The sequence below is a fragment of the Mustelus asterias genome, chromosome 7 (assembly GCF_964213995.1).
Source record: "Mustelus asterias chromosome 7, sMusAst1.hap1.1, whole genome shotgun sequence".
Classification (NCBI taxonomy): Eukaryota; Metazoa; Chordata; class Chondrichthyes; order Carcharhiniformes; family Triakidae; genus Mustelus; species Mustelus asterias.
This window is the reverse complement of record NC_135807.1, coordinates 96,851,363-96,873,001: the sequence shown is the minus strand read 5'-3', so window position 1 is coordinate 96,873,001 and position 21,639 is coordinate 96,851,363. Positions and strand designations below refer to the sequence as shown.

General features: G+C 41.9%; 1 protein-coding gene across 1 annotated transcript in view; it reads left to right on the top strand.

The window, feature by feature from the left end:
- Positions 1-2: 2 nt before the first annotated feature.
- The window catches only part of sdha (succinate dehydrogenase complex, subunit A, flavoprotein (Fp)), a 48,297-nt gene continuing 26,660 nt past the window's right edge, over positions 3-21,639 (top strand). The window contains exons 1-8 of the mRNA XM_078216535.1: positions 3-123; positions 4,673-4,762; positions 7,544-7,705; positions 10,182-10,325; positions 10,860-11,024; positions 14,817-14,965; positions 17,536-17,660; positions 19,172-19,340. Of these exons, the coding sequence (XP_078072661.1) occupies positions 73-123; positions 4,673-4,762; positions 7,544-7,705; positions 10,182-10,325; positions 10,860-11,024; positions 14,817-14,965; positions 17,536-17,660; positions 19,172-19,340 (1,055 nt within the window). The 5' untranslated portion in view covers positions 3-72. The remainder of the gene's footprint in view (positions 124-4,672; positions 4,763-7,543; positions 7,706-10,181; positions 10,326-10,859; positions 11,025-14,816; positions 14,966-17,535; positions 17,661-19,171; positions 19,341-21,639) is intronic.

Here is a 21,639-nt window from a genome sequence, read left to right as displayed (position 1 = left end):
TGGTCCAACTCCCCTCCCGGGGTGTGGAATGAGCCGGTCTGCTGGCAGTTCGCCTGCGCCGGCTGTTGCAAGATGGCGGCGCGTTGCCTGGTGGCGAGTGTGAAGAGGGGGCGGCTGAGCCAGGTCAGTGGGTCAGGGCGCTCAGTGTAATCAGCCAGGGCTACCTGGGGATGGTCAGCACTGGAGTCCAGCCTTTATTCCAGCTTCTAATCACTTACTGTGATGCTTGGAGGTCACTGTAGGGCTTCAAGGTTATTCTGGTTATGTAACTACAGGAAGTAAACAAGAGTTATATAAATGGTGATTATATTGGTCAAATTGTTAGAAACCCTGCAGTGCAGGAGGAGATGTGGAGATGCCGGCGTTGGACTGGGATAAACACAGTAAGATGTTCAACAACACCAGGTTAAAGTCCAACAGGTTTATTTGGTAGCAAAAGCCACTAGCAAAAGTGTGGCTTTTGCTATCAAATAAGCCTGTTGGACTTTAACCTGGTGTTGTTAAACTTCTTACTGTTCAGGAGGAGGCCATTCGACCCATCGAGTCTGCGCCAATTCTCGAAACAGCATCGCAACAGCATCTCACCCAGCCCCCCACCCCCCAACACAGACACGGTGAGAACATGCAAACTCCATAGAAACAGAAAATAGAAGCAGGAGTAGGCCATTCAGCCCTTCAAGTTTGCTCTGCCATTCATTTTGATCATGGCTGATCATATTCAATATCCAGACCTCGTCTTCCTTCTCCATCACCCCCACCACCATCCCCCAATCCCTTGATCCCTTCACCCTCCGCCCCCATCCCTTGATCCCTTCACCGCCAAGAGCTTTATCTAATTTCTTCTTGAAATCACACAATGGCCCTGGTGTTGTGCATGGTAAGAAGGCTCATGATGCAGTGAATTATCACCAGTCTTCCACTGACCTAAGAGTCCATCAGTTAGTGCCGATTACTCTGGAATTGCAGTTCTGGCTGGCGCTCTCAACCTGGTTCAAAAAATGATGGGATGGAAGTGCTCAATGTAAATGGATACTTTAAAGCAGTATTGAGGGAGTACTGCACTGTTGGAGTTGATATCTTTCACATGCGATGCTAAATTCGGGTACCTTTTGTTCTTCACTGCTTCCACCCACTTCCTGGATATTAAATATTTGATGCCAATGTTCAAAAATGGTATCCTGGATGATCTTTATCTCATGACTATTTGGGGTCTTGCTATGTGTAAATTTGCTGCCACATTTTCTCTACGTTACCTCAGACTTTCCTTCATTGGCTGTATAACACTCTCGGACTTCTGAGGGCCTACAAGGCATTATCAAAATGCAAATTCTTTATTTTGAGGGTGTGTGGTTATACAGGTCAGTGTAACCCTACTGGTCAATTTAGCACATTGAACTAGTTAGTGTAACTTATAAAAGGCTTAGTTATTGTAATGCCTATGGGGCTATAATTATTCAAGAAGGTACCAACTAGCATTTAAGTAGTGATTGTAGATCATGGTTATTGTGTACAGGCCCAATCTGATTAAGCCAAGTTAAACATTGTGTTGTGAGTTATTCAGCTAATGGGACCTCTCCAATATTTATACAAAATAAACAGTGAATAACTAGTTCAAAAAGTAGTACTATGGAGCAGATGAGTCACTGTTTGTGATAGTAGAAATGGAAAGTTATAGGGGCTGTGTGAGCTCTGAACTTTGTGAATGAATTTGCCAGGGTGAGATTTAGAAGGAGGAGGATCACATGTTAAGGCAAACTGTAGTATGTCAGTATTACAGTCGGTAAATTTAGCAGAAGTCATGCTGTCAAGCAGAGATGGTGGTGTAGTCATTGTGTCACTGCACTAGTAATCCAAAGGCCCAGCTTCATGCTCTGGGGACATAGGTTCAAATTCAATTAATCTGGAATAATTAACAAATCTGGAATATAAAGCTAGCGTCAATAATGGTGACCATGATACCAAGCTGTGATTCAACCAGAAAGAATAATTTCCATGGTGCATCTGAGAGTTGATGAGAATCATAAGAACAAACATAAGAACTAGGAGCAGGAGTAGGCCATCTGGCCCCTTGAGTCTGTTCCGCCATTCAATAAGATCATGGCTGATTTTTTTTGTCGACCCAGCTCCACTTACCCACCCGCTCACCATAACCCGTAATTCCTTTACTGTTCAAAAATTTACCTATCCTTGCCTTAAAAACATTCAATGAGGTAGCCTCAACTGCTTCACTGGGCAGGGAATTCCACAGATTCACAACCCTTTGTGTGAAGAAGTTCCTCCTCAACTCAGTCCTAAATCTGCTCCCCCTTATTTTGAGGCCATGCCCCCTAGTTCTAGTTTCACCCGCCAGTGGAAACAACTTCCCTGCTTCTATCTTATCTATTCCCTTCATAATCTTATATGTTTCTATAAGATCTCCCCTCATTCTTCTGAATTTCAATGAGTATAGCCCCGATCTACTCAGTCTCTTCTCGTACGCCAACCCTCTCAACTCCGGAATCAACCTAGTGAATCTCCTCTGCACCCCCTCCAGTGCCAGTATATCCTTTCTCAAGTAAGGAGACCAAAACTGTACACACTACTCCAGGTGTGGCCTCACCAGCACCTTATACAACTGCAACATAATCTCGCTGTTTTTAAACTCCATCCCTTGAGCAATGAAGGACAAAATTCCATTTGCCTTCTTGATTACCTGCTGCACCTGCAAACCAATTCCTTGAGATTCCTGCACAAGGACACCCAGGTCCCTCTGCACAGTAGCATGCTGCAATTTTTTACCATTTAAATAATAGTCCATTTTGCTGTTATTCCTACCAAAATGGATGACCTCACATTTACCAACATTGTACTCCATCTGCCAGTCCCTCGCCCACTCACTTAGATTATCTATATCCCTTTGCAGACTTTCAGCGTCCTCTGCACACTTTGCTCTTCCACCCATCTTAGTGTCATTTGCGAATTTTGACACACTACACTTGGACCCCAACTCCAAATCATCTATGTAAATCGTAAACAAGTGTGGTCCCAACACTGATCTCTGAGGCACACCACTAATCACTGATCGCCAACCAGAAAAACACCCATTTATCCCCACTCTTTGCTTTCTGTTAGTTAACCAATCCTCTATCCATGCTAATACATTACCCATAACACTGTGCACCTTTATCTTATGTAGCGGTCTTTGGTGTGGCACCTTGTCAAATGCCTTCTGGAAATCCAGATCCGCCACATCCACAGGTTCCCCATTGTCCACTGCACATGTAATGTTCTCAAAGAATTCCACCAAGTTAGTCAAACATGACCTGCCCTTCATGAACCCATGCTGCGTCTTACCAATGGGACAGTCGTAGCTGACATGCCAAATTTCCCTAGCCTCCTGAGAAAGTAGAGGCATTGTGGGCTTTCTTAACTATAGCGTCGGCGTGGAGGGACCAGGACAGGTTGTTGGTAATCTGGACACTTGAAGCTCTCGACCATTTCCACTTCATCCCTGTTGATGTAGACAGGGTAAGAAGTTTAACAACACCAGGTTAAAGTCCAACAGGTTTATTTGGTAGCAAAAGCCACACAAGCTTTCGGAGCTCCGAAAGCTTGTGTGGCTTTTGCTACCAAATAAACCTGTTGGACTTTAACCTGGTGTTGCTAAACTTCTTACTGTGTTTACCCCAGTCCAACGCCAGCATCTCCATATCATGACTACCATCGATGTAGACAGGGGCTTGTCCTCTTTTAATGCTAGGATTATTTCAATCCTACTATAACAAATTTCACCGGCTGTCACTGCTGGGCCCCCCCTCCTATCCTCACCATTTACTACGTTTCTTAACTTTCAAGGCGTCTTCAAATTTTGAAATTATGTCCAAGTCCAGGTCATTAATATATGTCAGAGCCAGCAATGATCCCTGGGGCCAAATCGATTCTGCCCTTAACCCTACAGCCACTTAATTCCTTTCTAATAATGTAACAATATCTTTGATCAATGCTGCCATGCCCCCCTCCTATTTCCCTATTCTAGTTTTCTTGTTTACTATGTAGCCGTGGATATTTGCTGCCTATTCCTCCCCTTGTTTGACTCCGGTCTCTATTGTCATTATATCATAATCCCATGTGACTACTTGTACCTGAAGGTCACCAACGTTATCAATTGCATCCGGTGCCTTTTGCACATTCACTCCGAATCCATCTTAGCCTGTCTCGCATTTCCTCCAAGTGTGATACCTCCTATTTCTGAACGAATGATTTGTCAGAGGCAATGCATTTGGCTTAGCTGAAGACTCTCCCATTTCTGTTAGTTCAGATGGCCATTAAAAGTTTTGTCGCCACTTTTGGAAGAAGAGCCAGGCGTTTTCCTGACGTTCTGCTCAGCATTGTTTCCTAAATCAATAAAAAACAGAACTGAAGCATTAAGCATTTGGTTTGCTGGATCCAAAATGGCCGCTTTCTTCCCCTCCACGAATGTTACTGCATCTTGAAGTGATTGATTCTAATGAAAGCACTTTAAGAGATTTCTGTTGATTGGACACTGCATGAGTGCACATCTTTTCCCTTCCACTTGTTTTGGGAAAATTTCTGAGATCACTTGTTCTGACAGTTTGAAATGTGTCTCCATTTGTGCCAGGAGGATTGATCTATTATTTCTAATCGATTGAATTGTTTTTTTGTTTAAACACAGGTTCCTGCAGTGTTTCAAACTGCAGCTCACAGATTCCACTTTGCCGTCAATGGGAAACGTAACAAAGATGCAGCCAAAGTTTCAACTGCAGTGAGTAAAGATCCATAAAACTCAAACGTCAGCCTCTTACTGTAGCTATTGGTTAGAGTTCTGAGATTCTTCACATGATCACCAATGCCCAGCACTGAGACAGAAAATTCTAACAAGTGTCCAAATGAATCTTGTTGATGTTTTCTGGATTTTGAGACCCATGCACTTTTAAAGCCGGCTGTTTTTTAGTAAGACCTCATTTCAGTTTAATGGTTTCAGTCTGTGTGTGTTGGAAAATGCGACTTGCTTACAGAGAGAAAAAAAACATAGTCCCACCATGACACTGGAGATCTTTGGATTCTCCAGAGCCAAAAACCTGTCCATTGGGTGTCATCGTGACTGAATTAAGACCAAAGTCAGAGGTGTGGATGAGGGATGATGGGATTCTGCTCCATAGACCCCACTGCAACCATCTGGGTCATGGCAGGGAAACCAAACCATAGGCTGGATTTTGGGAGTAGTCACAGCCACTAATCAGAGCAGCAATGTGAAAGGTCAGTTATTGGGCCTTTTCAGAGAGTGTCCCCAGATCTGGGAAGTGTGAGGAGCTGCGTCTTCTTAAAGGTACCTTTCATGTGAATTGGTAAACCCAACCATGGAGGGTGGGGGGGGGGGGGGGAAGTAAAATGGATGTCAGTTCAATGTCACCCATTCAACCTTATCACCACAAATATCTGCCCCATTATCTTACAAAACAAGTATTTAACTTTTATTTCTAATATTGATGATAATATTGAGCTGACACTTGTACATTATGCTTCACAAGAAATATATCCATTTATCTAATTTTAAATGGATTTGTTGCTGGTTTATCTTAAAGGTGAGTGATCAACTCCATGTTTTCCTTCCAGTGACTCAAGAGCATAGAAAATAGAAGCGGGAGTAGGCCATTCGGCCCTTTGGGCCTGCCCCGCCATTCATTTTGATCATGGCTGATCATCAAATTCAATGTCCTGATATCCGCTCCCCCCCATATCCCTTGATCCCTATAGCCCCAAGAGCTATGTCTAATTTCTTCTTGAAATCACATGTTTTGGCCACACTACTTTCTGTGGGGGTGTATTCCACATGTTCACCCCCTTCTGAGTGAAGAAATTTCACCTCACCTCAGTTCTGAAAGGTTTACCCCTTACCTTAAACTATGACCCCAAGTTTTAGACTTCCCCACCATTGGGAACATTCTTTCTGAATCCACCCTGTTTAATCTTGTTAGAATGTTATAGGTCTTGGAGATCCCCTCTCGCTCTTCTAAACTCCAATGAATACAACCCTAACTGACTTAGTCTCTCCTCATATGACAGACCTGCCATCCCAGGAATCAGCTTGGTAAACCTTCATTGCACTCTCTCTATACCAAGAACAACCTTCCTCAAATACATCCACAGTGCTATAGCATAAAGGGAAAAGAGAATAGGTAGCCTCTAGTATGCCTCCAGTTCCTAATTTTACAGTTGAAAACTACCATTCCATCTTCAGCCTACCTTTCCTTGCCAAAATCCTTGAACATGTTGTCACTTCCCAAATCCTTTCCCGGAACTCTGTTTGAATCTCCCCCCGATCAAATTTCTGCCTTGCCACAGTATCAAATTGGCTCTTATCAAAGTTACAAATGACATTTTATGTGACTAACAAAGGTAAACTTTCCTTTAGCATCCTTTTCGACCCGTCTGCAACTTTTTAAACGGCTGACCAACTATCCTCCTCCAACTCCTCCCTCCTGTCATCCAGCTGGGTGGGACAGTTCACACATGGTTCCAGTCTTATCTATCTAATCGTAGCCAGAGGATCACTTACAATGCCTGCTCTTCCAACCATCGCACCATTACCTTTGATGTCCCTCGAGCATTGGTCCCCTACCAGCTTTCATCTACATCCTGCCCCCTATTCCTCCTCTGTTGCTAAATTATCAGACTGCTTATCTGACATCCATTACTGGATGAGCAGAAATTTCCTCCAATTAAATATTAGCAAGACTGAAGCCATTGTGTTCGGTTCCTCGTCCAAACTGCATTTACTAACTCCCGACTTCGCCCCTCTCCCTGTCTGCAGTCTGAGATTAAGCCAGTCTGTTTGCAAACTTGGTGTTACCGCTCATGCTGATTGAATTTCCAACCTTGTATGACCTTGATGCCAATATTAAGACCACCTTGGTCTGTGACATTCTACCCTTTAAACCTGGGGTCATCCAAACCTTAACTGCCCGTGTCTTAACTCTCAGCAAGTTCCCCTTCTCCTTCCTTTATCACCACGGTGCTCGCTGGCCTCCTTTGGCTCCCTGTCAAGCAATGTCTTGATTTCAAAGATGTCAAACTTCGTTTCAAATTCTTTCATGGTTTTACCTCTCCCCATCTTCAATCTCCTCCAGCCCCCAACCTTCTGGGTTATCTGTGCTCCACTAATTCTGCCCCTGAGTGATGTGATTATAATTGAGAAATGCACGATCAGTGGTTGTACCTTCAGTGTCTCAGCTCCAAACTCTGGAACACTGACCCTGCACCACTCTGCCTCTCCAACTCACTTTCCTCCTTTCAGACACTCCAAAGCCTACCTCTTTGACTGAGCTTTTGGTCATGTAACCTAATATCTTCTAATTTGGTTCAGTGCCACAGTTTTACAATGCTTCTGCGAATTGCTTTGGACCTTTCATTGTGTTAAATTTACTATATAAATATAAATTGTTTTGCACACCAGTGATGTTGTCTCTCTAATCCTTTAATTTTAAAGTCCGTGCTGTTAGACTTGGTAATCGCAACGTGTCTGTGTCTTGTTTCCCTGATGCAGATCTCCAATCAGTACCCAGTGGTTGATCATGAGTTTGATGCGGTTGTGGTTGGAGCAGGTGGCGCTGGTTTACGAGCAGCTTTTGGTTTATCCGAGGCTGGTTTCAACACTGCCTGTATTTCAAAACTTTTTCCAACTAGATCACACACAGTCGCTGCTCAGGTAAGATGCACTAACGTTTCTTCCATGTGTCGCAAGCAATGATGTTTCCTGATTCATGTTTAAATGTGAGCAGTGTACTGACTGGACTGTTCCCACGGCCATTGTGAGTGAAGATCATGAGGACCATTCAGAATGGGAATTGTTGGGGTGATGGGTGGGGATGTGACTGGAGTCAGTGCTAGGGGATCCAGTTGGGGCAGGTGTTAGGGAATGTGGCTGGGCAACAAGTGGCTCAGCTGGTGTTCAGGCACACCGCTGTGGCAAGGGCCAATACTAGCCTATGTGACTTACGTCAGTGCTCAAGGATTTGGCTGGGGACCTGATTGTGGCAGGCATGAAAGGTGTGGTTGTGGCTAGGTGCCATGTGGTGCACAGCAAGATCCCACGTGCAGCAATAGGATTAAAAGCCAGATCTTTTTAAATCCGCACAGCCAGATTGGGCCTAAGTTCCATCAGGAAATGGCACATTTGCCAACAGAACACTCTTTCAGTACGACACAGAATTTTGAGATAGAGTTTTTGGGGTCAGACGTAAACACACAAGATCTAATCTCAGGCAAAAGTTGCTGCCTCTGAGCCACAAATGGCACTGTATTGAACAACTTCAGATAATAGGTCCATTCAAGGTGTATGAAAACTGCAGTGTTGCGGATTTTGCAACCTGTGCATAAGGTTGAACACAGACTAAGTGAGCATGAGTTGGGATGTAAAGCTGTAAATTTTACCGCAGAAGAGTAGAGAGTATATTCTGCACAGGGTAGAATACAGAACTCCATGGATTGCAGAATGAAGGATGCTGTTTGGGGGGTGGAATGTGGAGCTGCCAATTATGGGGTGTATGTTGTGCATCTTGTAGATTAGAACTGTGTAAAGACTACAGTAATAGCTGAGGAAGTGTATCTTACACTGCAAAACTATAACCTTCAGCTCTTGCAGTAACTGAAATACATGCAATCAGTATTGCTTAAACTGTTGAGTTTCTTGAGCATAGAACAGCATCAAGGACACATGGAATAGAAGATGATTCTAAATCTAGCACACAACATTTGTGCGTTGTATAGATTTAATGCTTAGTGACAAAGTTCGTGACTATTTTAACCTCCTGTAAATGAAATATTGAAAATCTTTAAAAATGGAAAGGATTTAGTTACTAGTTTAGTACCAGCAAGATGTCAGCCTTACTGATAACACTCACTTCACTGTGTTGAAAGTTTTGTGGGTTAGAATGCCTGCAGTGCAGACGGAGGCCATTCAGCCCATCGAGTCTGCACCGGCACAATCCCACCCAGCCCCTCTCTCCATAACCCCATGTATTTACCCCGCTAGTCCCCCTGCCACTAAAGGGCAATTTAGCATGGCCAATCAACCTAATCTGCACATCTTTGGACTATGAAGCCACAGTGCTAACCATTGTGCCAACGTCCTGGGTTAAAGATCTTCTAATTGGCTGCTGTGTTTCATACATTGCAGCATTGAATAAACACCATAAGTACTTTTATGTAAAAAATATGAACTTCCTGTAGTTGTGAAGGGTGCTATCTAAATGCAAGTCTTTCTTTGCTCTCTCGTGTCCTCTCTTTTCCTCACACTTGCATCTCCTCAATGGCTCACTTTCTCTCTCTTGTTTTTTCTCCCTTTCTGTCTTCATCTTTTGGATGAAACATTATACCAAGGCCCAGTCTGCCTCCTTAGGTTGACATTAAAGCTCCCATAACACTATTTCAAAGAAAGCAGAGGAGCTATCCCCAGTAATCTAACCAATATTTATCTCTCGATTAACACCATGGAAAACAAGATTGTCTGGTCATCGTCACATTGCTGTTTGTAGGAGCTTGCTGAGTACAGAATGGCAGCTGTATTTCCTACATTACAACAGTGATTACCCTTTAAAAGTAATTCCTGGCCATAAAGCACTTTGAGACAATTGGTCCTTAGTCATGAAAGATGTTACATAAATACTTTATTTCTTATCCAGTTGTTCTGTTGAATTTGAATGAAAGAGATAGGAGAATGTTTACTTAAAAGGTGTTGAAATGTGTTTGACATTTTTTAATGCAGGGGAGACTGACGGATGTGTGTTACCTTTCTTTTAAGATTATTTATGAAATGAGTTTACCTGTTTTAACAGTGCTTCTTTGTTTTTTAATAATAGCAAATGGCAGCCCAACAATAGACTGTAATTATCCAAATATTTTTACACTATTGTTAATCATGATTGTTCTTATCGAAAATTGATTCTGATGAGTCGGAAGTTCATTGCTGAGGTTAAGATTAAGAACCAACAATGGGACAAAGTCAAAAGAATGTTTCTACACTGTTCATCTAACTTGTGCTGAGCTTGACTTGAGAGTGTTTGATGATTTGTATGCTGATACTAATGGTGGGGAAGAGTTTGATTTCTTCCTAACACCCTCCAATGACAGCTACCCAACAAATGAAAAGAAGGCTCAGGGAAACATTCTGGTTCTGTTTGCAGGGTGGAATAAATGCTGCACTGGGTAATATGGAGAGTGATGACTGGAGGTGGCATTTTTACGACACAGTGAAAGGATCTGATTGGCTGGGAGATCAAGATGCAATCCACTATATGACCGAACAGGCACCAGCTGCTGTCATTGAGGTAAGATGGCACAAGGAGATGTTTAAACAGCAGGTATGCTTTAACGGTGGAGTGGTTGGGGTAACAGCTCAGCATGCTGCCCTTGTGACATAAGTTTGTACCCAAAATATTGGAAAGCCTTTATTCTCCCTCTGACAGCAGTTAAAGTCCTCAATGAATTAAATTTGAGCCTCCTCAACCAAATTTTGAGGGGTGTGAGTCCACAACATGAATTTAAGTATATTACTACACTAATTGGTTGATTGACTTGGCGGTATAAAGATGCTATATTTATGCGGTAGCAATTCTTGCAAGTTTCATTAGATAGAATGATTTTCTTGTCTATTTTTGCTATTATTTATTCAAAAAACTTTATCAGTGCATTTCCTGTCAGCGTTATCCCCATTCATGGAAACCACACGTTGGCAGCAGAAAACACTGGGGAAAGCGACTCGCTATTATCTAGCTTAGAAGATTGGGCTCGTGGAGTCGAAATCTTTTTCTGCGATATTGAACTGTTGACAAGTTTTGTGTTTCCTTTTGTCTCCACACTAGCTGGAAAACTATGGAATGCCTTTCAGTAGGACGGAGGCAGGCAAGATTTACCAACGTGCATTTGGTGGACAAAGTTTACAGTTTGGAAAAGGGGGACAGGCTCATCGCTGCTGTTGTGTTGCAGACCGGACTGGACACTCTTTGCTGCATACACTATATGGCAGGGTAAGAAATGTTCAAGATGTCAGTCAGCATCCATAGAGCAGAGGGATAGTTAACATTTTTGGGCATTGATCATTCATCAGAAAAGTGGGATTAAGTTCTGAACCTGTAAATATAAATTTTTACTTTGCCTTCTCAATAACAACTTGTATTTCTGTATTGTCTTCAATTAATCATAGAAGTCATAGAAACCCTACAGTGCAGGAACAGGCCATTCGGCCCATCGAGACTGCACCGACCACAATCCCACCCAGGCCCTACCCTCATATCCCTACACATTTACCCGCTAATCTACACATCTCGGGACACTAAGGGGCAATTTTTTAGCATAGCCAATCAACCAAACCTGCTCCAAGGTACTTCACATTAATTTTAACAAACAAAATTTCACACCAAAGCACATAATGAGATATTAGGGCAGGTCAGTCAATGGAGTAAATCTTGAGGTGCATCTTAAAGGAGGAATGAAGCAGAAAGGTTTATTGGGGGAATTCCAGAGCTTTAGGGCCTTGGCAGCTGAAGATACAAGTGCTGCTGATGATGTAATTAAAATTAAGACATGTCCACACAGCAGACTGTGGTTAGTGAATGATGAACAGAAATGGGTCCTCTGGCAGAAAGAATGAAGTACAAAGCTGGTTTTAAGCTAAAGGTCATGTCATTTGATGACTCAAATAACTGTGCAGAGTCAGAGTTCATGAAAAACTTGTACAGGAATAGAAGGAGGAATCTTCCCTGAAAAAGATGCCGCAGACCAAATGTGCCCTGAGAACAGAACCAGTCACTGGCCTCATCTTGGGAAGCAAGAATTGGAATGGGTCCCTGATATTGTCAGACTAGTTACATCATCACCGGAAATGCAATGCATATGAACACACTTAAGTGAGTCGAATCAAACCCTGAATCCAGCAATGATTTCACACCAACAGTCAGATGAAGTAGCTGCTTTATGGAATGAAAATGTTTAGTGTTGTGCAGAAGACCAAGATGGCTCGGAGGTTACCAAAAGGCCCAAAAGATCTCAATGCCAAAATTACCAATTTCCAGCAATTCTTCATCAGATAGCAGCAAAAACACAAACACCTATGATGCTAAATTATGGTGACATGGTTAAATGCCCTTGAATTTCAATATGTTGGTGACCAAACTGTGGAACAGAAAGGTTTGAAAACTGTTTGAAAACCACAAGGAATGAGATGAGAAGATGAGATTCATGATGATACTAGTTTGCATGGTCAATTGAATGAAATTAAAGTCTATGTTAATCTTCAAGATAACCATGCCAAAAATTAAGTTTCCTACCGGACTCTTTGTGCATATTCAGGGGTGAGGGCGAAGTGAGGTTATGAATTGATAATGTGTGGAATGGGCGTCTTGGGCCAAAAAAGAATGCGGCTATTCAGATTCCATATATCCGATGATATCAAGAGCTTTCTGTGAAGCAATATCACCCAAATTGCAGTTATTACCAGAGGATCTAATTTCCCTCTTTCATCCTTTATATGCGTGACTCAACAAGCCAATCAAGGATCATGTTTGTGTTGAGTGGAATATGTGGATGGATGGCGGAGGGAAAAATCCCTTCAAAAGGAGTGGAAATATACTTGATTGATGCTTTGTGAGGTTTCATTGTCAAATCATGGAATGCTGTTAATATACAAAACATCATCAGATCATTCAAAAAATGTGGAATATCCAGTTCGGTAGATGGATTGGAAGGTGATTTGTAGAGGGACGGTTGAAACCAAAAGCGCCAAATCTGATCCAGAATGGGATCCTTATGATGATGTCATAGCCAAAGTGACTCGCAATGAATTTGATGAACGCTTTGAGTGAGAGGCCAAAGACAACAAATTTGACGTGACTTTAGTGTACCTTTAAGAAATTTTTTTTAAAAATCACATTCTCTGCAGCTGTAAGCAGACCTTTTCAGTTTTCTTTTTCTCATTGTTGCCAGACCGTCTGCTTTTAGGAAGTCCTTTCATTGCTTCTTCAATGGCTTAAATGGGGGTTTGTTTATTTTTCCTCCAGGATCTTTTATGACCTTGCATTATGAGGGGGAGTATTGATTGAAATTGAAAGTCAGGTGGTTCCTCCCCAGGAAAAGACCTTAAGGATTCATTTTTCAGTTTTAGTTTAGAAGCGGGTGGACATAAAGATGGAAAGCAGTGTTTCTCTCTCTCTCTTCCCGGTTTTGAAAATTCTGCTGTTAGCTGGAAGCAAGGCTCCTTGCCTTCCTGGAGTAGGAAATTTGCTGTTGGTGGTTGACTTGACCAGAGTGTCTCCCTGGTGTTTTGGGAAGCTATTCTGACTCGAGGCTTGTCTGTGTATGCCTCAAGAGAACTGCAGCATTCAACCAAAGGTCTAAGTTCCAGCATCATGTGAGCATTCATATTCTATGTATTAAACCCGTGGCAAAGGTTTTGTTTATGGGATTTGTTTTGTTGGAATGGTATTTAGCTGTTAAGGTTTATACAATATCATTGTTCTTTTTTTTTGTTTAATTGGTAAAGGTTGCTGCTAATTTTCTTTCTATACACGTTAACTGTATACTTAAATAGACTTTGTTTGATAAAGCTCCTTCGTGGGTTATTTGAATCATACCTGAAGTAAAACATCTCATGCTCACCCTAACCAAATTCAAAATGCAAAACCTGTGATCCAGGCAGACTTCATACAACACTTTGGAGTTTCTGACCTGAATTATAACAGACAAGATTTTAAAACATGTTGATTATGGTTAATGGTAGCCATATCGAATTAATTCATTTAACAAAATATGTCACATATTTAATTTGAATTATGAGATCAATTTTAATGTCTGAACTCCCTCCTCGCTGCAGTCCCGATCTTAAAGCCCTGAACTCCACTCAGGAACCAAGATAATATCCTGGCCCTCATCTTTCTCACGGATCAATGTTAATGTCCTCCCCCAATTCTCCATGAGATGCATCTTAATGTAATATCCTGACACACTCTGCACAATCTCCTAGGCTGTTGGAAGCAGCTCCAGAAAGATTAGTCTCTTGTTTCAGGACGCACAACAACCTGAATCTGTATAATTGGCCGTATAATTGAAATCTCTGCCGTAGTTGTTCAGTGGAGATCAGCTGTTTTGCTTAAATTATGTTTAACTCCACATAAACACTTACACCAATTAAAGGGTTAAACATTTGCTTATAGTATGTGAAAATTGTTATCCAGTGTTACAGTTCGACTTTATAAGAAATTGTGTCTCTTTAAAAAATAGTTAAAAAGGAGAAATTTTAAGAAGATTAAATACTGAAGCCATTTGAAACCAGTTCACAAATCACACTGGAGCCTGCAACCTATGTTAGCCTTGTAAACCACCCCAAATTTCAGTGCAAATGTACCATATCCTTAAAATCTTGAAACCCAATTGCCATGCAGTAATTGGCAGCCACACACAATTTTAGGATAAAAACAAAATACTGCGGATGCTGGAATCTGAAACGAAAACAAAAAATGCTGGAAAATCTCAGCAGGTCTGACAGCATCTTTGGAGAGAGAACAGAGCTAACGTTTTGAATTTGGATGACCCTTCATCGGAGCTTTGGTTAATGCCTAATGTAACACCCCTGGTGAAAGGTTATCCTGACTCGAAATGTTAGCTCTGTTCTCTCTCCATAGATGTTATCAGACCTGTTGAGATTTTCCAGCATTTTCTGTTTTTGATGCACAATTTTAACTTGTCCACATTTCTGAGAAAATGCAGGTGTATGTATTGCCTTTTTGCTATTGGATAATCAGAGTTGCTATAATATGTTTTTACAGTCACTGCGGTATGACACCAGCTACTTTGTTGAATACTTTGCCTTGGACCTCCTGATGGAGAACGGAGAGTGTCGAGGTGTCATCGCACTGTGTATGGAAGATGGTTCTATTCACCGGTTTAGAGCCAATAATACTGTGCTTGCTACTGGGTAAGAATGGGTATCTGCATTTGCTTTGCAAGTGTACAGCTAGTACTCCTAAATTGTGGGAATCCAGTCTACAGAGGAGAGGTTAAAGCAAAGCCTATTAAAATGAATGTCGAAGTTCTCACCCCACATTGAGTACTTCCAATGTTCTAGTCAGCAAGAGCCCATTGGTCCACAGGATTGAAACAAAATGGCTTCTTTGTTTCCTGCTTGTGGAACTTTGCAGTACACATTTAGCTTTTACACTTTCCTATGTGATAGTAGCAATGCTTAACAAGTACTTATTAGCTGTGAAGCATTTGGGACATGCTATGCACATTGCAAGGTGCTACATAAAATTAAGTTATCTTGTGTATTGCCTGCCACTCATTCCCCAAATTAGGGAGCCACGAAACCAATGCTTCAGGAACCAAAAAGCGCAACAGTATCATCACCAATTAAAGATAGTTCAAGTATGATAGACTAAAATTATTCAAGAAAAACTATTGCAGCTGGGAAGATGCTCATCGTAGAACAATGCAACTTAAAATTGAAAGCATACCATTCTAACATTTATATTTTATATATAATTATAAAATGCATATATACAGTTCTGATACTGAAGTAATCCTACAATGTTACAGTGGTTTCCTTAAGGGCATAATTAAATTTAGAATTATATTGATTTTTGTTTTCCAAATTTTAGCATGAAACCACAATGAGGAAAATGTTACGGGAAATTTTTTTTCTCTGCTTAGTACTTTATTCCATCCGAACTCATCAACTACCCCACACAGCTTTGTCACTGTTGCATCCTGATGAGCACTTGATACACTGTGTTGATTCAGAAGCAACATAAAGCTCTAAGTTTGAATCCAGGTGCTAAGTTTTGGTGGTGCAAAAATCAAATGTGACAGGGACATGAACAAACACACACAAATATTGGATGAAAAAGACCAGCTGGTCAATCTAGCCCAGTGATAGGCAATCTAGGCTAATGAGTGGGCTGCATGAGTGGCCCTCCTTCATTTTAGTGGACCAAAAGATTAAAATCAAACTTGTTCACTAACCGTGACCCCATATATAAGATTTAATACCTGCTGAATATTTCATAATGAGTTATAGAAAATGCTTAATTTGTTTATTAATAGAACCATCATCAGCTTCAAATGATAAAAACAAAAGAAATGGGTGGCACAGTGGTTAGCACTGCTGCCTCACAGCGCCAAGGACCTGGGTTTGATTCCCAGCTTGGGTCACTGTCTGAGTGGAGTTTGCACGTTCTCCCCGTGTCTGTGTGGGTTCCTCCAGGTGCTCTGGTTTATTCCCACAGTCTGAAAGACGTGCTAGTTAGGTGCATTGACCCGAACAGGTGCCAGAGTGTGGTGACTAGGGGAATTTCACAGTAACTTAATTGCAGTGTTAATATAAGCCTTACTTGTGACTGATAAATAAACTTTAAAAAAAAACTTTTTACATTTTAAACACAGGGAGAGCGCGTGGCTCTCACAGTCAATGTGTGTAATCAGTATGCACCTCACTTCACTTATCCTTCTTTTATGTGTGTATCACTTCACTTATACCAGTAGGAATAAAACAACGCGGATGGAAATCAGTGGAATGTGGCAACCCTGCGTGCGGCCACCGGTCAATAAAATGTCTCATGGGCCACAATCAGAATCCAGACGGACTGCGCATGGCCCCCGGGCCACAGGTTACTCACCGCTGATGTCGCCTGTTCTATAGAGTTTTGATGCCTAATGCATCAAAGCAAGGTGACATAATCTCCTAGGAGAAGTGTAAAACAAGGAATGTGGAAAACCTCTCCAACTCCTCTAGGTGATTCAGAAATGTCCAGGAAACCTCATTGACCGTGTCTTGTGTTAATTGTGTTTGATCCGATCCCTGCCTCAGCCGGGATTTGGTCGAGCCTGGGCTGTCGTCACCTCCAACGTCTATGTTATCTAGCTTGGTATGTGGTAAAATGTATGCTTAACCAGCCCTTATTTAGTGGTAATGTACTGCCATCTGTTTTAAATTTTGTGAAGTGCTTTAGTGGGAACAGCCTTATTTTTTGGAGAGGGATGGAATTTATAATGTGCACCCCTGAGTTCAAAGAGCACTTGCACAAGTCTGTCCCTCTCCAGGTCCATAGGTCCGCTCTGTCAACCTGCAACACTAGACCCTGGTATTTGCCCTGAACAAATGTGGAAAATACAATGGGGGTGTTGCTCATCCTGCAGTTTGTATGTGTTCACCCAGTTATTGGTTGAAGCATTTCAAATCTGCTGCCAGTCAGTGAGATCATGGCTGATCTGGAACATAATTTCATGTTTTTCCATAATCCCTTAAATTAAGTCTCTTTTAAGGGACTTTATCAAATATCTATTGGACATCCTTATAAACAACATCAGAAATCATTCCCCTGTCCACCAAGAACTGAATTAAAACTGAAATTTAATGGAGCGATAAATTGTCCTTTAAAAAGTACAATTTGATCACAAGATGTCATATAAGATTGTGGATAAGAAATATAGGCAAATAGCTTTTATGTGAAGTTAAGCTGTTGGGTAAATATTTGTTGTGTTTGGCAGTGGATATGGAAGAACTTACTTCAGTTGCACTTCAGCACATACAAGTACTGGAGATGGGAGTGCCATGGTTTCTCGAGCTGGATTACCCAATCAGGACTTGGAGTTTGTCCAGTTTCACCCCACAGGTACATGGATTACTTCCACACATACCCAGTGTTTTCGTTTGATTTTATTTCTTTTTTTTTAATGAAGGCCTTAAGTGATTTTGTGGCAGCAACTAAAAAGGATATGACTAGAATGGCTTTGCAAGCTCAATGATGCCAGGGGACTTCATTTACAGAATGGGTGCTCAAACAAAGTTTTTCTGTGTGAGAGCAATGGTTTTGCCACTTGGAAATAAACCAGCAACTAACCTATAAGTCAGGGGTACATTGGGGTCACAGATGATTTGGGCTTGTGAATCTGAGGAAGCAATGACGAATGTCAAATGAAGATGCTATTGGGACAGTCCTGGGAATCGGCATTGAAGTTCTACACATGGCCCTAACCCTAATGCATTCTTGACATGAATATAAAAAAGAGAAAACCTCCAGGGGGACAAGGAGACAGCAAGCCTGTAACAAGGGTTGGATGCGAGCTGAACGAAAAGTGGCAGAGCAAGAGGAAAAGGGGACATCTCCTCTCTCTCTGTCTGACCCCAAAAATCTAATACATTCTTGGGTCCGAGGCCCCATCAAAGTCTTTAAAATGGAGTCACAATCGGAAAAAGTTTGGAAAGCATTGCTGTAAGTAGTTGATGATCCCTTTGGTGTTGCTGCTGTTGAATGCATGTTCAGCTGTGTAGTGGATATTGGTTGAGCTCCACATTGACAGTACTAGAGTGCTGATTGATGTTATGATGTCCTTGCTCTGCATACGTCTAGTAGGCATTCAAAGCTCGCTTGCTCTAATGGCTTCACCGAAATGATGTTGTAGCCTGAATAGTCCTACGAGATGTGCCCATGTGGTGTGGAGCTCTGGGAGCATTCACAATGCCCAGAAATCAGCACAGAAAATCCCAATTTCTCACCAGTAGGTTTTCAGGAGCATGTTATACACGTCATGCTACCCTAAGCAAATGAAATTATTGATAAGATTATCTGTTTTAGATTTCGATTGATGGACAAATATTAGCCAAGACACTGGCCTCCTTTTCTTTGAACCATGCTGTGGGATTTCATTGCGTCCACCAGCGAGGGCAGATGGCTTCGTACCCAAGAATGCACTAGGGTTAGGTTCATATGCAGTAGTGCACTGGCGTGTCAGCTCCATGTCTTTGGAGTGGGGCTTGAATACACAATCCTCTAACTCAGATGTGGGGTACTGCCACTGAGTCGAGGCTGACTCTTTAAAAAACTTAAAGCATTGAGTTTATAGTACAAGGTGAGTTTACAATGCTTTAAAATAATTTGTGACAACTGCTCTTGTCTGTAACAAAAACAGAAATGCTGGAAAAGCCCAGCAGGTCTGACAGCATCTGTGAAGAGAAATATAAAGTGACTGTTTTGAATCCATATGACTCTTCTTCAGAGCTGTTACATCTGTGTTGGATAATTGTAGAATGATCAATCACATTGGATTGTTTGTTTGACTTGTACCCTGAATCCTGCTTTTAGATCAGGAAATGCCTGAAAGTTATGTTTGTTGTATGCCCTAGGAATTTATGGTGCTGGTTGCCTCATCACTGAAGGATGTCGTGGTGAAGGTGGAATTCTCATCAACCATGAGGGAGAGAGGTTTATGGAGCGCTATGCTCCTGTTGCAAAGGATCTTGCCTCAAGAGATGTGGTTTCACGATCTATGACAATTGAAATTCGTGAAGGACGGTAAGATTTACCTATGGGTTTGTGTGCCTTTGTCCCTCGCCCCACCTTCCGTCTGTCCCGCCCTCCCTCTGCCCTACCCATGTGGGACCTTGTGCTTTGCTAAAATCAAAACATCAGCTGCACTACCCTCATCTAGACACCTGATCACCACCTTGAAAAATTCAATCAAATTCGTTAAGCATGGCTTCCATCTGACAAAGCCATGCTCACTATCCCTGATCAAACCTTGCCTCTCAAAGTGGTGATTAATTTTCTCCTTCAGAATGTTTTCCAATAGTTTCCGTAGCACAGATGTGGGACTCACTGGTCTGCAATTCCTTGGTTTATCTCTACCACCCTGCTTGAAAAGTGGAACCGGATTAGCTGTCCTCCAGTCCTTTGGCACCTCCCCTGTGACCAGAGAGGAATTAAAAATTTGGGTTAGAGCTCCTGTAAATTCCTCCCTTGCCTTCCACAGCAGCCTGTGATGCAACTCATCTGGACCTGGGGATTTATCTACTTTTAGCCTGCCAAAACCTCCAATACCTCCTCAATCTTTGTCAAACTGTTCAAGGACCTCACAGTCCCTCTCCCTGAATTCTGTCCCTGACCTCTCTTCCCCTCGAGCGAAGACAGGATACTATTTTAACCCTACCAATATCCTCCGGCTCCTGTACAAATTTTTCCTTTGGTCCCTAATGGGCCCTACTCTTTCCCTGGTTATCCTCTTCCCCTTAACATATTTATAGAATATCTTGAGATTCTCTTTAATTCTACCGAGCAGTGATTTTTCATGTCCCCCTTTGCTCTCCTAATTGCTTCCGCAGGTTCCCTCCTGCACTTTCTATTCTCCACTAAAGTCTCTACTATTTGCTCCCTTTGTACCTGCTAAAAGCCTCTCTTTTCTTATTCAGTCCTGAATATTCCTAGACATCCCGGTTCTCTGGACTTGTTATTCCTACGTTTCACCCCAAAGGGAACATGCTGAGCCTGTACTCTCCCCATTTCCTTTTCAAACACTCCCACTGCTCCCGGTTTACTTTGGCCAGATGCTGCCTTATTTTAATAGAATCTCCCTTCCCCAATCCAAAATCGTTTTTTGCAGACCATCTTTTGGCTTTTTCATAACAAACTTAAAGTGTACAGCTCTGACGAAGGGTCACCCAGACTTGAAACGTTGGCTCTACTCTCTTTCCACAGATGCTGTCAGACCTGCTGAGATTTTCCAGTAATTTCTGTTTCCATGTTAAATTGTACTGTGTTGTGATTGCTGTCACTAAAATGCTCCCTCACTGCCACCTCAAACATCTGTCTGGCTTTGTTCCCCATAATTATATCCAACCTTTGTTGGCCTTTAATATATTGACATAAAAAGTTCCCCTGAATACATTTCAAGAAATCCACGCTCCCTCTGAACCCTTTTATACTATGACTATCCCAATTAATGTTCTTTCAGAAAAATAATATTGAGGATATGTACATGATTATTTTGAGATATACCATACATGGAGTATAGCATGTTTGAAAGGAATGAATGGGTTTGGACCTATGATTCCCAAAGCGCCCTGCCCCTGCAGTTTTCCTCGCCTCCTGTCTGGGTCTGTTGTAATCTAATTAGTTGAGATTCTTTAATCAACAGCTCCATTATCATTGTATCAAGTTTGTGTGTGAAGTTATTTTTGAGAAATCTGTTTCCAATTATTTGCAGCCTGAATGTCCTGTAATGTATTGGAGCACAAACGTCACCTTAATTCAGATAATAGAGGCATCACGAAATTGAGTAAATCACAAAAGATCTACGACTTCTGCCAATTATCAATTGTAGGATATATCAGGCACAATTTACTTGATGTACATAGAGCGTCTAAGGTTATTCTGTCTTGGATCATTTATTTACACCGGGTACCCTCCCTGCACAAGCCCCAGTGCCAGATTTCTCTAGGCAGCCTTCTGCTTGGGTATTTAACAGGCAACAACATCAGCTTGCATTTATATAGCGCATTTATTGTAATGAAACATCCCAAGGACTTCACGGGCATTATAAAGCAAAATAAGGCAGTGAAGAAAATAATGGCAGGAATCTGAGGACACAGACCCCCCTTCTGCCTAATGCCAATGTATAGTAGTTTAGGTCCAGACATATTTAATAAGGAAGACTTAAATAATTACCAGGGGAGGGTAGTGGGGACGAGAGCTCATCAACCTGGGGATTGATCATTCCCCAGGCGCAATGAAGAGAACCTGTCCTTGGGTATTTTCCAAAACTGCTTTCTCAAACAACTGCGGCTAGAGCTGAAACATATCTGTAACAACTTGAAAC